The sequence below is a fragment of the Hemiscyllium ocellatum genome, chromosome 7 (assembly GCF_020745735.1).
Source record: "Hemiscyllium ocellatum isolate sHemOce1 chromosome 7, sHemOce1.pat.X.cur, whole genome shotgun sequence".
In the NCBI taxonomy this organism is placed as follows: domain Eukaryota; kingdom Metazoa; phylum Chordata; class Chondrichthyes; order Orectolobiformes; family Hemiscylliidae; genus Hemiscyllium; species Hemiscyllium ocellatum.
In genome coordinates, this window is record NC_083407.1 from 62,552,967 (window position 1) to 62,570,669 (window position 17,703).

The 17,703-nt window shown below is 37.4% G+C and overlaps 1 protein-coding gene across 1 annotated transcript in view; it reads right to left on the minus strand.

The window, feature by feature from the left end:
- Positions 1-17,703, minus strand: part of myo3b (myosin IIIB) — a 568,489-nt gene that overhangs the window by 110,284 nt on the left and 440,502 nt on the right. The window contains exons 31-32 of the mRNA XM_060827913.1: positions 2,054-2,117; positions 509-578 (exon numbers count right to left, since the gene is read on the minus strand). Coding sequence (XP_060683896.1) covers positions 509-578; positions 2,054-2,117 — 134 coding nt within the window. The remainder of the gene's footprint in view (positions 1-508; positions 579-2,053; positions 2,118-17,703) is intronic.

Sequence of the window (17,703 nt, forward strand, 5' to 3'; positions counted from 1 at the left end):
ACTCTGATCGCCGGCATCTGCAGTCCTCATTTCCTCCTTCTCAATATTCTATCCAAATTGATTGAACACCATCAATACACGTTATAAATCAAGACCAGTACATAAGATGTGGGAAATGGGTCAAAATTTCAGTTTGCAAGCATGACTTAACATTTATCTCAATTGTATCTACTTAAGGTATGAGTTGGGTTCTGATTCAATCCAGATTAGTGTAAACTCAAATTACTACACATGTAAATGCTGGAGCATTTTCTCTTCATTGTTGCTTGCTGGTTGCATCATCGTGCTAACAATGAGGACCGAAGGACCTGTTCTGCGCTGTACTGAATGTAAATACCCAATTCTTATACTGCCCGTATTTGCACGCAGAAAACAAATGGGTTGTAATGGAGAGAAATAATAACTTTGTGCAAATGTGTAATTACCAAAGATCTAGCATATTATTTCCAGATATGCTGTGCGAATGGAAATTTTGACCTGTAGCTCTTTACTCCAAATATTGTCTTACCTTTCATAATTGTATGAGCTTCATGCTGTGTTTCATGTTGTAATGCTTGATTTGCTACTTCATCAGAAGCCTTAAAAAAATTAAACAAAATAAATTGACTAGAAGTCATGTTAAACATTGATGAAAATTACCACGTTCTATGTCTCATTTCATATTAATACCATAGCGAAAAACAATGAGGTAAAAACAACGACTGCAGATGTTGGAAACCAGAGTCTAGATTAGAATGGTGCTGGAAAAGTACAGCAGTTCAGGCAGCATCCGAGGAGCAGTAAAATTGATGTTTCGGGCAAAAGCCCTTCATCAGGATGGCTTTTGCCCAAAACGTTGATTTTACTGCTCCTCGGATGCTGCCTGAACTGGTGTGCTTTCCCAGCACCATTCTAATCTAGACTCAGATCTTAATACTGTAGGTAGACAAAACATAAAGGTTGTGGCAACAGGCATGCACAATAATCCAAGCTAGTGTTTCAAAAGTTGTTCTCATTTATTAAGTCTAAACAAAAACAAGTTCTCATTCTCTATCTCTAACAGATATAACAAGTTGGATAACTCAGGGCATCTCACCCTTGCATCAGAATCTGAAACATTATGTCATGTATTGGATACATACAAAAAAGATTTTAAAAAATGGTTTTCAAAGATAGCTGGTTATACTCTGATAGTTAACGTGTATGATTTGAATATAAATTAACTGGAGAATTTAAATGAACAAGCGCACCTACACTAATTTACATTTTTAACATTAACCTGGTGAAAAGAATATCAAGACAACACAAGTAATTTTTTTTCAATTAATCTGGTTGTTTTTGATTAGAATAATTTGTATAAACCATTGAGTATTGAAACTGGCTAGGCGTTCTCCATTATCTGAACTTAAAACTCAGTGTTTTAGTAGCAACACACTGACTTGCTCTAGATGTAATCTATATTTTTTTAAATAAAAGAACAATAGGAAAGTATTAATCTGTTTAACATTTCTAACTACATACTCCAAAGGGTTTTAGCTTTTAATCTTACATATACTTAACAGAGTTACTGGCAAATCTGTACATTTTCATTTCATCCTTTCAACATCAAGTGGTAAGCAGCAAAAACTGGATCACACATCAAAGACTATGCAGGGCTCCAAGTCATAGAGTGATTCTTCTATTTCACAGATTGAATTCAAGCAGGATATCAAAGTGCTACCAAAGAACCTCAGGTCTTTACAGAGAAAAGGGCTTTAACATCTGTAGAATGTGAAGTGCAAGACAAATCACCTCAGGGAAATGCTAGCGTTTATTCACAGCAGCAAATTTCCAGCCTTTTGATTCTCTTATTCACTGTACCACCCTGTCTCTCCACAGAACCAATTCTATGCAAGCAGCCTTTTGTCTCAATGACTTCAAACATTGCTGTAGTGGTTTTATGTTAAGATAGTTCGCTAAAGCTGCTCTGAATACATCTGAAACCTACGCATTTAGGTTTTTGAAGTGCATGTGTGCATGTGTGGGGGTGGGGGAAGAGATATGTAAAATTACTTTTGGACTATTTTAATTTTACCTTTTTATCTTCCACATTCTTCTCATCAATGTCTCGGTGTTGAGTTTCAATGTAACTGACATGGCTGCGAAAAATAAATAGAAATGTGAAAGTTTCTAAACTCAAAGAAATATCGTAAAATGCAATAATTATATTTTATAAGCAACAGAAGAACACCCCCAATACCACATTAATCAATAAATTGCTATTATATATGCAGAATGTTTGCCAGAATGACTTTGCTGACTTCTTCATCAAGAATAAAAAGGATCATTGATGTGGTACAATTTACATCAAAAGCACACCATATGCACTGAAGCCAATGCTGATCAAACTGACTTGTTTAATGACATTCAGTCTTAAGTACACTGGGTGTTGATTTACCAGCAATACCTTGCAAAAGATTGAAGTAAGTGGTTTTCTAGTTTACTGAAAAGCATTTCATTAAAAGTGAGTTTAGAAACCAGACTTAAATAATTATTTCTGTGGGGGAAGTGGCGGGAAATAGTGTAGTTCAAGCCATGCATTCAAAAATAGCTTTAAACAAAATCAGCTGTGACTTGCACTTACAGGAAACTTTGTTTTTGTTTTATTATGCTCCAGTATTTATACATAAAGAACAGTGGTAAAAGAGAGATTGATCACAAATTAAGCTTAATATTAAATGCAATACAGTGAAACTATAAAATTAAGTTTAAAATTAAACCTAAGGTTACATTTTCTGTGATATCTCTCTCACTTTTACATCAACCAGTATCACGTGCAGTGTCAGAGCCTGGGCATTGATGGGCATTTTTATTTAACAGTTTTAACACTAACTATCATTATTAAAAAGACAATCATTTTTCTGCTCAAACTGTTATTTCAATCCTGGATATGATTTCACAGGCATTTCCTCACCCAAGCTGGGGAAAGGGCAGTATTCTAACTGCGTTTGTCACCCATCTTACATCCACATAGAAGTATTGCTGGCAAGGGTTGCTGAATAACAAACACATACAGGAACACTGCCTGATTTGTATCCCTGTAACCTAGTGCACTCGGATAAATAGAAAAAAGCTCCACCATTGCCCTAGGTTATAGTGAGCCAATTCCACACCTCCTACATGTTGTTCGGTTAATCCTAGAATTCTAGGTTTGTTCAATATATTGCATCAATTGTATCTGTTGCTTTAAACTCTGTGTCTAATGATCCTACTCCACTAATGACCTGATGATGGAGCAGCGCTCTGAAAGCTTGTTAAACTTCCAAATAAACCTGTTGGACTATAACCTGGTGTTGTGTGATTTTTAACATTGTCCACTCCAGTCCAACATTGTCACCTCCACATCCTAGAATTCATAAACAGTTTTCTGAGAGCACAAGCATTAGAAGGTCCCAAGGTCTTCTAGCATATAAAAATAAGGCATACCACTAATATAACTAGGGATGTGCAACAGGCAAATGCATCCTTGTTGCCGCAGCCCACATCCAAAAAACTGACATGTTATGATCCAAGCTGTTGGTAATACAGGACAATTCATAATAAAACCTGGCTTTTGGTTTTCAGCCTATTGACCAGATGTCATTCTCCCATCTTTCCCAAAGACACACAAATGCAAACTAACTTACAGGTTCCTTCCAGACCTCCTTACTGGACTGTTGAAACAACTTAGAGTCTTCTACCATCTAAACTCACAATCTCCAAATTTCTATAAAACAAAAAAAGCCCTTTTGCTAATATGCATTATCTTCTTTTGAAGTCAACCTGTTAGTAGCCCTTGACCATGTGTTTCTTTAGATCACAAATCTCAACTTTATAAATATTTTGCAAGTAACTCCCCAGTAATCTAATGAAAACTTGACTCGTAGCCTGTTCTGGAAATGATGTCTATATTCATTGATCTAAGTTAATCTCTTACTCTTTTATAAAAAGTCACCTTTACAGAGATAAAGACCAAAATTTATTTTACTCAACTCTTGAATCCAAGTTCAATGATATAGCATAAACCTTCACCACCCTGCTCCCCTGCAAAGAATGAAAAGCGACCTTTAGGAGGCATTTTTATTTTCTATTAAATTTTCCTCTGATTGCCAACTGCATTTTACTTTCACAACAATAATATATTTACACTGTCATGCAAAGATTTTCACCGCAATCATATTCTATGCAAATGCATGTTGCTCTTAATAAAGCGTCCCCTATGATATTGTCTTTTCCTATTACATTAATGATTACTAACCTACATGGTTGTTGAATCAAACTCCAACAAAACAGTCTCAAATTCATATCACTGAATACCTCCAACAAAAAGTAAAGGATTGTGGTCTGTACAAATAACAATCTCTGTAGAATTGTTGGCTATGTAGATTTTGTAACTTGTACAGTTAATATCAGGTTCAACTGGATTTACTCCACTGTTGAATACTTCTGTTGAAACACATTCAATTTCTTAAGAGTAAGAAGTGACTGGCCATTTGATATCCATGTCATTCTCTGCAAAAACACGGCATCAACACTGTAATGTTACTGACAACAGCCAATTTAAATCTCTTGTAGTTTGGAGCTGCTGATACCAGTGTTGTAGCCAGCATATCTTTTACATTGTCAAAGGCATCCTAACATTCTTGTGTCCTTTCAAATTTCTTGCCTTTCTTTAATAAGTCGTCAAAAGAGCCACTAGCATGTTGAAATTCGGATGAAAATCTGATAAAGCCCGATCATAACAATACATTGCAGAATTTTGTGCATTTTTTCAGGCAAAGAAAAATTCAACAGAGCCCTTATTTTGTTTCACTAGGTGTTACTTGCCCCATACTTGTCCCAAGTCAGTCAGTTTTGTTTTCCCAAATTCACTTTTAGCCAAACGTATGTACAAATTGTGATCAATCTTTGTGATCAACAAATAACTTGGAGTCATAGAGTCACAGAGATATACAGCACAGAAACAGACCCTTCAGTCCAACTCATCCATGCCAACCAGATATCCCAACCTAATCTAGTCCTATTTGCTAGCACTTGACCCATATCCTGTTAAACACTTTCTTTTCATATAACCATCCAGATGCCTTTTAAATGCTGCAATTGTACCAGCTTCCACTACTTCCTCTGGCAGCTCATTCCATACATGTACCACCCTCTGTGTGAAAAAATTGCCCCTTAGGTCCCTTTTCTATCTTTCCCCTCTCACCCTAAACCTATGCCCTCTAGTTCTGGACTCACTGACCCCAGGGAAAAGACTTTGTTTACTTATCCTATCCATGCCCCTCATGATCTTATAAACCTCTACAAAGTCCCTCCTCAGCCTCCGATGCTCCAGGGAAAACAGCCCTAGCCTATTCAACCTCTCCCTATAGCTCAAATCCTCCAACCTTGGCAACATCCTTGTAAATCTTTTCTGAACCCTTTCAAGTTTCACAACATCCTTCCAATAGGAAGGAGACCAGAATTGCATGCAATATTCCAACAGTGGTCTAACCAATACCCTGTACAGCTGCAACATGACCTCCCAGCTCCTGTACTCAATACTCTGACCAATAAAGGAAAGCATACCAAATGCCTTCGTCACTATCCTATTTAACTGTGACTCCACTTTTAAGGAGCTATGAACCTGCACTCCAAGGTCTCTTTGTTCAGCAACATTCCCTAGGACCTTACCATTAAGTGTATAATTCCTGCTAAGATTTGCTGTCTCAAAATGCAGCACCTCGCATTTATCTAAATTAAACTCCATCTGCCACTTCTCAGCCCAATGGCCCATCTGATCAAGATCTCATTGTAATCTGAGGGAACCTTCTTTGCTGTCCACTACACCTACAATTTTGGTGTCATCTGCAAACTTCCTAACTTTATCTCTTATGCTCAACTTGTTCAAATATTGAACTTATTCAAATATTATACATGTTATTTAAATCAGCCTGAACACAACCAAATCATCAGCACTGCTGCCTCACAGCACCAGGGACCTGGTTTCAATTCCACCCTTGGATGACTGTCTGTGTTGACCAAGTTAAAAATCACACAACACCAGGTTATAGTCCAACAAGTTGAATAATATATCATTTCAGTTGCATGACACTATAATCTTTTGCTGTAAATTCTGTGTCTTACGGTCCTGCTCCACAGGATGAAGGAGAGCGCTCCGAAAGCCAGTGCTTCCAAAAACATCTGTTGGAGTATAACCTGGTGTTGTGTGATTTTTAACTTTTGCCACCCCAGTCCAACACCAGGTCCTCCACATCATGTCTGTGTGGTATTCGCAAGTTGTCCCCATGGTGCATGGGTTTCCATCGGGTACTCCAGATTCCTCCCACAGTCCATAGACGTGCAGGTTAGATGGGTTGGCCATGCTAAATTGCCCATGGAGTCCACGGATGAGCAGGCTAGATGGATTAACTATGGGAAATGGGGGGTTAGAGAGACAGCATGGGAGGTGGGGTCTGACTGGGATGCTCTTTGGAGGATTGGTGTGGTCTCAATGGCCAGCTTCCACACTGTAAGGTTTCTATGAAGGATTCTATGATAAACAGCACAGTTGCATAAGTCTTCAATGCCCCCACAAGGTCATTAAAAATTACAGAGTCATAGAGATGTACAGCATGGAAACAGACCCTTCAGTCCAACTCGTCCATGCCCACCAGATATCCCAACCTAATCCAGTCCTATTTGCTAGCACATGACCCATATCCCTCTAAATCCTTCCTATTCATATACCCATCCAGATGCCTTTTAAATGCTGCAATTGTACCAGCTTCCACCATTCCTCTAGCAGCTCATTCCATACATGTACCACCCACTGTGTAAAAAGGTTGCCCCTTAGGTTCCTTTTCTATTTTCCTCTTTCACTCAAAACCTATGCCCTCCAGTCCTGTACTCCCCCACCCCAGGGTAAAGAATTTGTCTATTTATCATATCCATGCTCCTCATGATTTTATAAACCTCTACAAAGTCACCCCTCAGCTTCCGACGCTCCAGGGAAAACAGCCCTAGCCTATTCAACTTCTCCCTATAGTGCAAATCATCCAACCCTGACAACATTCTTGTAAACCTTTTCTGAACCTTTTCAAGTTTTACAACATCCTTCCAATAGAAAGGAGATCAGAATTGCATACAATATTCTAATGTCCTGTATAACCACAACATAACCTCCCACTCCTATACTCAATACTCTGACCAATAAGGAAAGCATACCAAATGCCTTCTTCACTATCCTATCTAACTGCGACTCTACTTTCAAGGAGCTATGAACTCCAAGGTCTCTTTGTTCAGCAACACTCCCTAGGACCTTACTATTAAGTGTATAGGTCATGCTCTGATATGCTTTTCCAAAATGCAGCACCTCGCATTTATCTAAATTAAACTCCATCTGCCACTCCTCAGCCCATTAGCCCATCTGATCAAGATCCCATTGTACTCTGAGGTAACCTTCTTTGCTGTCCACTACACCTCCAATTTTGGTATCAAGTGCAAACTTATTAACTATACCTCTGTGTTCACATCCAAATCATTTATATAAACGACGAAAGGTAGTGGACCCAGCACCGTTCCTTGTGGCACACCATTGGTAACAGGCCTCCAGTCTGAAAAGCAATCTTCCACCACCACCTTCTGTCTTCTACCTTCAAGCCAGTTCTGTATCCAAATGGCTAGCTGTCTCTGTATTCCATGAGATCTCACCTTGCTAACCAGTTTCCCATGGGGAAACTTGTCGAACGCCTTACTGAAGTCTATATAGATCACGTCCACTGCTCTGACCTCAAAAATCCTCTTTGTTACTTCTTGAAAAAACTCAATCAAATTTGTGAGACATGTGTTCCCACGCAGAAAGCCATGCTGACTATCCCTAATCAGTCCTTGCTTTTCCAAGTACATGTAAATCCTGTCCCTCAGGATTTCCTCCAACAACTTGCCCTCCACCAGTGTTGAAACATTGAAACAAAGTGTTTCCACTGTTCCAGAAGCAGATAATTCTTTGGCTCTATCAGTCAAAGGAATTTGCCAATATCCTTTTATTGAGCCAATCTTTATAGACTGTTTGATATAGCTCTCTCAATTCAGGATCAGTCATTTCTATTTTAGAGGATGAACTAAACAATTAGCCTCATTCTCTTCATCACTATCCTTCTTACTTAAAGATTTGAAAATTTTACCAGATAGTTATATTTCTAAGTCATCTCCCATTTTCATAGACTCTCTACTCTGTCTAATTAAATTATCCTCTAGTCATAATAGTCAGGAAACAATCCAAGATGCTCTTGCTACAGTATCTCAGTTTCTTTCAACTCTGCTGGTTTTTCCAGCACCCCTAAGAGGTCAACACATTTTGAATCAGCCATAGAATAAAATAACACGAACATAGACCCTCCGGCCCATCTACTCCAGACCAACCATGTTCCCAAAACAAACTAGTTCCTCTTGACTGCATTTGATCCATATCCCAAAAACTTTTCCTATTCGTGTACTTATCCTAATGTCTTTTAAACATTGTAACTGTACCTGCATTTACAGCTTCCTATGGCAGTTCATTTCAGACACTAACCACTCTGTGTTAAAAAAGTTGCCTCTCATGTCTTTTTAAAATTTTTCTCCTCTCACGTTAAAAATATGCCCTCTAGTTTTGAACTCCCCTACCCTTGGGGAAAGACCCTGCCATTCACCTTATCTATGCCTCTCATGCTATTATTAACCTTTATAAGGCCACCCTTCAACCTTCTACACTCCAGTAAAACACATCCAGCCCATCTTTATAACTTAAACCTTCCATTCCTATCAAAACCATGGTGAATCTTTTCTGAATCCCCTCCAACGTCATAATATTCTTGCTATGGCAGGGTGACCAAAACTGTATGCGGTAGTCCAGAAGAGGCCGCGCCAACATCCTGCACAACCTCAACATAACATCCCAACTCCTATACTCAAAGGTCTTCTTAACTATTCTGTCTACATGCGATGCAAATTTTAAAAAATTATGTATCTGAACCCCTGTTCTACAATACTACCCTCGGCCCTACGACCAATTGTATAAGGCCTGCCCTTGTTTGCTTTACCAAAATGCAAAACCTTGCATTTATCCAAATTAAACGCCATCTGACATTCTTCAACCCATTGACTAAATTGATCAAGGTCTCTTTGTAATCTTAGATAACCTTCTTCACTGTCCACCACATCCCATGCATCATTCATAAACTTAATAACCATGCCCCCCAAATTCTCAACCGAATTGTTGAAGAACAACCCTCCACAACCACCCTCTGTCCTCGACCATCAAGCCAACTTTCTATCCAATTGGCAAGCTCTATCTGAATCTTATGTGATCTAACTTTACTGATTAGTTCACCATGTGGAACTTTGTAAAAGACTTTACTAAAGTCCACGTGAACAACAGCTATTACTCTGCCCTGATCAATCTTTTTGGTTACTGTCTCAAAAAACTCAACCAAGTTTGTGAGACATGATTTCCTACACACAAAGCCATGCTGGCTATTCCTATCTTTCAGAATCACCTCCAACAGCTGAACTACCACCAATATCAGACTCCGGGTCATCCCAGGCTTCTTCTTGTAGCTTTTCTGAAATAAAGACTCAACATTAGCCTCCCTCCAGTCCTCTGGCAAAACACCTGTGTTTGTAGATGATACAAGTATCTCTGCCGGGGAATTGCAACTTCTTCCTTAACTTCCCACATCCTGGGAGATACTTGATCAGGTCCTCAACATTCATACACCTTTATGTTTTCTGAGGCCTCTTGTGCTTCCTCTTCTGAAATATGAACTGTTTTCAAAACATCAATATTTATTTTCTTGAGTTTTCTAGCCTCCATTTCTTTCTTCACATAAAAACTGATGCAAAATATTTATTTAGTAAGACTTGAGAGTTACTGCAATTCAGAATTAATCGATAATCATGATTTTTCTTTTGATTCACAATGTTTTTCTGTAACATCAGTGACCAAAACTGCTGATCCCATAACACTTCTGTTTCTCTTGTATATTCCACAAATGTTTGAGTAAGTTTCTTTCTTAAAATCCTAACTATTAATTGATTTGGGGATTAGCTCATAAGCTCCGAACATTTCTCTTTTTACAGCTTGATCATCTACAGATTGCTATTCTTACAAACCATTATACACATTCAGAACTGTACCCGACAAGATACAAGTCCAAACATCTTTTGGCCACTTCATCTTCTCAGCTACATTTTCAAATGAAGTGAAACTTCTCTCTACTCCATCTACTATCACTAAATGTAGATCTCTCGTTCAATCATATCCCTCAATGGAATCAGAGTCATCCTTTTAGTTATCACCTTTCCTTTCTTCCTCTACTCTAAGCTTCTCTCTTGCCAAGTCATGTTCCCTGAGTTCTCTCTCTCTTTGAAAGCTGAGCTTTTTAAAATTCTATTTCTCAGCTTTTCTCTCTCCTCAATGTCCAATTCAAGCTTATTTTCATGCCTCTTTTCTATTTTTCTCTTTCTTAACCATTGCTCATTTGTTTTCACTGTTTCCTCTTCCCACCTTGTTTTTCTTTTTCTTCAAATTCAAGTTTTATTCATTTCTTTCTGTTTTTCCTCCTACTCAAGTTTTATTGAATTCCAACTGAATTGTATCTAATAATCAATTTAAGAATCTGAACTTTGAGTGATTTGTTTTTATTTTTACTTCCACAGAACCTGCTAACCTTAGTCAAAGATTTCAAATAATCCACTTCCATAATTCCTATTCTCAGAAAACTGTTTGAAACATTCCATGCAATTTTGCAAGTCCATTATGTGTATGTCCAGTAACTTCATGTAGCCTCACATGAGTACCCTCTACTTCATGTAGATTCACAAGCCTCTGTTTAATTCAATGAGGTCCAATTCAGTCAATAGCACCCTCCTAATGATTTCATCTGAAATTAATACTGGACAAGTCTGATCACAGCTTGATAGATATAAGTCTTATCTTTGCAATCTGATTACCATACTGGGCAGGCATTGGCTGTGTTCACACAAGGATGTCCATGTATTTTAACAAAATAACATAAGTTTATTATAATTTTAATCATTATTAAATTAAAAAAATGCAGAAAGCTACAAATGACAATTTAGGAAGCTATTAAAGATCTTAAAGTTAACTGCAAAAAAGATTCAAGCATTTTCTCAGCAACATTCTTTGCAGGCAAACAACCCCATGGAAGTATCTCCACCTTAAGATTTTTTACTTACCTGACTTTCTGGTCATTCACCAAATGTGATTCTTGCTGTCCCTGCCAGAGACCCATAGTACAGACTAATTTACTTATCTTTTATCAGTATCTTAAAATAATATACTGATAAAGGATCAGTAAATTAGTCTGTACTTTAAATGTAGATCTCTCCTTAAATCAAATCCCTCAATGGAATCCGAATCATCTTCTTAGTTATCACCTTTTCTTTAAGTTAAGATACTGATTTTATCTTAACTTAAGATATGATACACAATCACAAAATTATTCTGAGTAAGTTCTGAGGAAGGGACACTCACCCTGAAACGTTAACTCTGATTTCTCCCCACAGATGCTGTGTTTTTATTATCACGGAATAATTATTGTGCAAAAAGAGGTCAACATTCCATTGTATCTGTGCTAGTTTTATTATCTAGTGCAAATATCCTATTGTTTCTCCATAGCCCTACACACCCTTACTATCCAAAAAAAACCAATGCCTCTTGAATGCCTCAATGGAACCACCCCCCCACCATCCCCCCCACCCCCCACAACTCACTACTTGAAAAAGCTTTTTTGCATATCATCTTTGCATTGTTTGCACATTAGTTTAAGTCTATGTCCTCTTGTTCTTGGTTCTTTTACAAGCAGAAACAACTTTAACCCATCTACTCCATCCTCAAGTGCGGTAAGTAAGGCAAAAATATTTGCTGCAAACTTCAAACATCCTTAATGAGATCAATTAAATATTCCACATTCATTTCAAAATGGATTTCTGTGAGGAGTGAGTAATGATTTATTAGAGGATAATTGGACATTGATAATAGATATTAGTAAGTACGTGTTTTCAAAGCAGAAAATTTATTAGGGAAGAGGTAAGTATGAAAACAACTAATTGTGAGATCTGAGATAGAATAAATAAATGATGGTATTAGAGAAGTTAGTTTAGCTAAAGGAGAACAAAGCCTTGGGATTTTAGCGGAAAGAAATAATGGAAGGCTTAGTAATTATATTTCAATATTCTTTTGGGAACTGAGGCATACAAAGTATTGGCAAATGATTAACGCAATTTCCATTTTCAAAAAAAGGGGAAAAAAACTAAATTGTAGATATTTGATAAACATCTATTTGGCAATTTTTAATTACTGCTGAAATGTCTAAATACCTAGATGCTGGGAAGTAATTAGAAATAGACACCACAGAATTCAGAAATGAACAGCATGCATGACAAACCTGGTAGTGCATTTAGAGGAGGTAACAGATATGATGGATGTGCGTAACACTGTTTAATGTTATGTACATGAAACCCTTTGAGAGGGTACTATGCAGCAGAGACTACTGAAGAAGAGTAAAAGGTTTGAATTCTGTGGAACTGCTGAGAATGGGAATAAAAACTGGGAGCAAAAGAGGCTACAAAGAACAGCTGTTTTTTAAAGTGTGTGGAAGTATTTAGGAATGGTCACAAGTACCTGTTCAGAAACTGCTTTGTTCATTTTGTGATATACAGCTAAATGGAGCTGGGTCTAAATTTGCAGAACACATTAAAATAGGAGTTGCACAAAATAATTGAAAGCCAATTTCTAGATCTAGTTGCTCTCTTGGAACTAGTATAAGAGACCATATCTTTTTATTTTTGGATTCTGAACAGCAAATGAGAAAAATCGGCATTTTTAAAATGGATTTTTTAAAAGGTGAGAATGTAAAAGGAGACTGATCACCACTATGCAGATGTCATTGAGGCTTCATCAAAAAAACCAACCCATCCAGTTTTGTAACTTGGACTAGTGATGCACTGTATATAGTTGAGTAAAAGTTGATCGCATGTAAACGCTATTTTTGGCCAGAAAATCAGGAATTAACCATATATCTCACGTAAACGTCGACCCTAGTTCTTCACAGATAACAGGTCAACATTTGTGACTTAAGGTATTATCCTGTACATAAATGTTATGATGAGGAAATAACTCTTCTTCATGCTATCATGTGTTAAGATGTACAATTCACACCAACGCTAGGCTATGGATTTCTTAAGTACTATAATTAATATAATTAGTATGATACAGAGTTTATCACACCATAATTTCTTACATAAGATAGGCCTTTATACATTTACTTCACCATAATTACCATGCAGCTGTTGAAGATTTCTCATAGCTACGATGATCGATAGGACTGTCAAATTTCTGATAACGTTTTAAATGGACACGGTGCAGTTGACAAAATTCCTGCCTGATATAAGAAATAAAGTGTATTTTCCAGACCAGAAGAATGATTTGATAGAGTCTTTTTTAGTTTGAGGGGATGGGATAGAATTGACAGAAACATACTGTATCTATTCTGAGGAATCTAGAGGAAGGGAACATAGGTATAACATTTAGGAGAGATAAGGGAGATGATAAAAAGAAATTAGGCTACACAGATGATTGTTAGACTGTGGAATGCATTACCTTGTTCATGTGTGAAATTCATATGTTAATAATTAACAATAGTAATTAATTTAGGTAAAAGAAAGAGAAGTAGATTGATATAGTGTCAAGGCAGTCAGATGAGTTTTGGACAACTACTTTCGTGAAGATAAACACCTATCTAGATTTGATGGGCCAAGCATCTTATTTTCAAGCTTTATTTCAAGTCAATGCAATTTTGGAATTTTGGGAGACTCAATACTCAATATGCTGAACTAATGCAAACTATTACAAAGATTTGAATTTATATTGTGTCTTTTATAACCTCAAGATGTCCTAAAGCATTTTACTACCCAGTTGCATACTTTTGAAATATAGTCACAGTGATAATTTGGAAAACATGATTATCTTTGTTTTTTGCAATTACTTACAAGTCATTGGTATCTCGCTAGCCCATTAGTTTCAGACTTCACCAAAAACTCTGCATCTTTATCACTGATTCCATTCTCCTCTTGCAATGCATATTGAAATAGAACAAACATTCTGTTTGTTCCAGAGTTGAACTTCATACCTCACATACTGTTTTTCAATAAGATATTAGATACATTTTAAAGAAATTTCCCAGCTCAGGCCCTACCTCAACTGCCCACCGTTAGAAGCCTTATCCATATTTTGTCATCTCCAGAATTTGTCCAGGATACAATGCTACAGAAAGGATAGAAAGAGGGGCAAGAGAGGTATGGGGTGGCATTTTTGATAAGGGATAGCATTACAACTGTGCTGAGGGAGGATATTCCCTGGAATACATCTAGGGAAATTTTTTGGGTGGAACTGAGAAATAAGAAAGGGATGATCACCTTATTGGGATTGTATTATAGACCCCCTAATAGTCAGAGGGAAATTGCGAAACAAACTTGTAAGGAGATCTCAGCTATCTGTAAGAAAAATAGGGTGTTTATGATAGGGGATTTTAACTTTCCAAACATAGACTGGGACTGCCATAGTGTTAAGGGTTTAGATGGAGAGGAATTTTATGAAGACAATTTTATGATTCAGTTTGTGGATGTACCTACTAGAAAAGGTGCAAAACTTGACCTACTCTTGGGAAATAAGGCAGGGCAGGTGACTGAGGTGTCAGTGGGGGAGCACTTTGGGGCCAGCGATGATAATTTTATTAGATTTTAAATAATGATGGAAAAGGATAGACCAGTGCAAATGATTACCGTGCAAGGACCTCGGAAATACACACAACAGTGGCAAAATGAGAAGAATCGTCATCTACAGGCTGCCACAATATGTGTAAAAACTCAATTAGGTCACCAAAATAATCAATTTGTCTGGCTGATTGCCATTCAGAACAAAAACAATTCACACCAGCTATCATCATTTACAGAAAATAACTATCTATTGTAAGCACACTTAACTAACAAATGGCAGAGAAATCTACTGCTATGTGACTTAAATTATGTCTTTAAGACTCAAAATGCACACACAGTCATTCACAATCAGACAGGCAAAAGACAGACCATTCAACACAAATATCATGTATAGAAAAATATAGACAGAGGAAAAACAAAATTCTGAAGATCAAAAGTCCAAGTCTCAAGCATGACTTAAATTGTCTCTCACAGTTCCTTCTGATATCAGCAAGGGAGCAATGATTGTTCCTCACATTGATAGTTCATCTGGTGGATCTAGGTCAATGCTGTATTGGAATTCTTCTTTAAAAATTTCTTGGCTTTCCTGTGTTTCACTCACATCAGAAAAAGTGAGAGGGAGAAATGTGTTCAGTTTGCCAGCTCTGGAAGGTCTACGACTGCTCTGCATTTACAGATTTGGAGGAAATTGCAGCTCAACTAATCCGAGGACTGTGATCAAGCAGTTTACCTTTAACTCAAAGACTCCTGGTTCTACTTTGCCTCTAAGAAATGATCTCACTGCTTTGAAAAGTAAGATTATCTTGCATAGCTAAAAATGTGCACTACTTAATTTTGCCAAGTTACCAAACTCCCCCAGTATTTTTGCCACGTAGGAATTTCTAATTTCCAACATATTTATAGTCCGAAAAGAAAAACTATTTGGCCTCTTACAAAAGAGTGATGGCTATGGTTCTTTTGGGAGACAAGGTGTTTAAAATTCCAGTGCACTGTTCCTTCTGCCATGCTATGACATATGACTATTACTGATATGGTACACATTGGCACCATTCCTAATAAGATCTTGGTCAACACTGTTTGGCCTGGTTCCAACCTTTGTCAAGGTTTTTGTGTGAAACAGGCAGTCAGTCACTTATTGCTGATGAAATTCCACTTCTTTCTGGAAAGTGCTTTTTGAATCCATGAGACTCACATATACAGTCAACTGTTCTGAAAGAATAGGGAGTTGATTTTTGGTTTTCTCCTCATTAATAGTTCAAATTAATAGTTCAGACGTTTCTTCAGAAGTTTTGAAGAGGGGTCACTGGACTTGAAATGTTAACACTGCTTTCTTTCCAGAGATATTGCCAGATCTGCTGAGTTTCTCCAGCAATTTCCATTTTTGTCTGTTTCAGAACTCTAGCATCTGCAGTTCTTTGTTCTATTTTAAGACAGTAGTCATTACCTTCTTTCATGGTTATGTGCGGTGCACGTTTGAGGAAACCCAAATCGCTCTGGCTGCAAATTTCTGTCTTTTCCTATTTAAATAATATTCAGCTCGGTTTCCTGGCCAAATGTGTAACTTCACACCTCCCACATTATATTCTATCTGCCAAGTTATCCCCCATTCATTTAACTTCTCTATATCCCAATGCAGAGATTTGGTGTCATTTCATGGTACTTGCCAATTTTGTGTTACCTTCAAGCTTGGTTATAAGATATTCACTTCTCTCATCCAAGTCATTAATATATATTATCAATAATTGTGGCCCTAGCACTGATCTCTGTGGCACTCTATTAGTACAGGATGCCAGCCTGAAAATGCCTACTTTATCCCAATTCTGTGTCTTATTTTAATTAGCCAATTCTTTAACCATGTAAATATACTACCAAAACAACATGGGCTCTTATCTCAGTAAGAAACCCAATGTGTGGCATTTTATTAAACAGCTTCTACCTTATCAGATTTCTCAGGTGTAATTTCTCCTTCATTAGTCCATGCTGACTCTGCATAATATGATATAATCATGCATTTCTAAATATTCTGATAACACAATAAACTCTAATATTTTCCCAATATCAGATGCTAAGCTAATTGGTCTATAGTGAGTACAGGGAATGAAGATAATTGCTGAGTGGGATTGATTAAATTTTGTAGGCTTCAAAGTAAAAGTTAGATCTTCAGTTTGTGTTTATTTTTCTTCATCTCTTAGAAAAAACCTGATTAAGTATAAGTAGCATTTCCTCTCTTTTTTTCCTTCTGTGCAGATCTTCGAGGCGTGTGCATGGCAGTGACCTTAGAAGTTAATGCTATGATTCGCATCACTATGATAATTGCCATGTGCAGAACAAGAGTGAATGTTGCATTTATGATTAATGCTGGTGGTTTATTGAATAAAAAAATGTACAGCCAAGTATAAAGAGCAGGGAATCTTGGGCAATTATTATTAAATTAAAGCAAATATGATTCTGGTGGGAGGACAGGTGATGTATTGCTGCTGCAGCGTGTGGAAGCTGCTGGACACCAAGTTGGTTCAGATCAAATGGATCCGTTAGCAGCTCAAGGAACTTCAGTTCCAAGTGGAGCTTGAACCCAAGCTGCAGATATTATACTAAAGCAAGGAAGTGAAAGTTACCTTTGTTCTGGAGGTGGTTACATCCCTCAGACTGCATAATTCAAATTTGGTCTGTGGTCAAGGATAACTAGGTGTGACTGCAGGTGAGGCAGATATGTGAACCCAAGGGGCTGCATTTGAAAATCCTCAGCTCAATTGACCAACAGTTATGAAATTCTTCAAAGGAAGTGGTAATTGCAGGAGTATGAGCAAATTAACCATAGCATTATGGTCTAGGGTACCAGTCAAGTACGGGGTAGGGAAATATAAAACGTGGTGGTAAAATAGGACAGTATAATTAGGGAGATAGACACTGGTCTCTGAGGCTCTATTGCCTGCTCAGTGCCAGGAT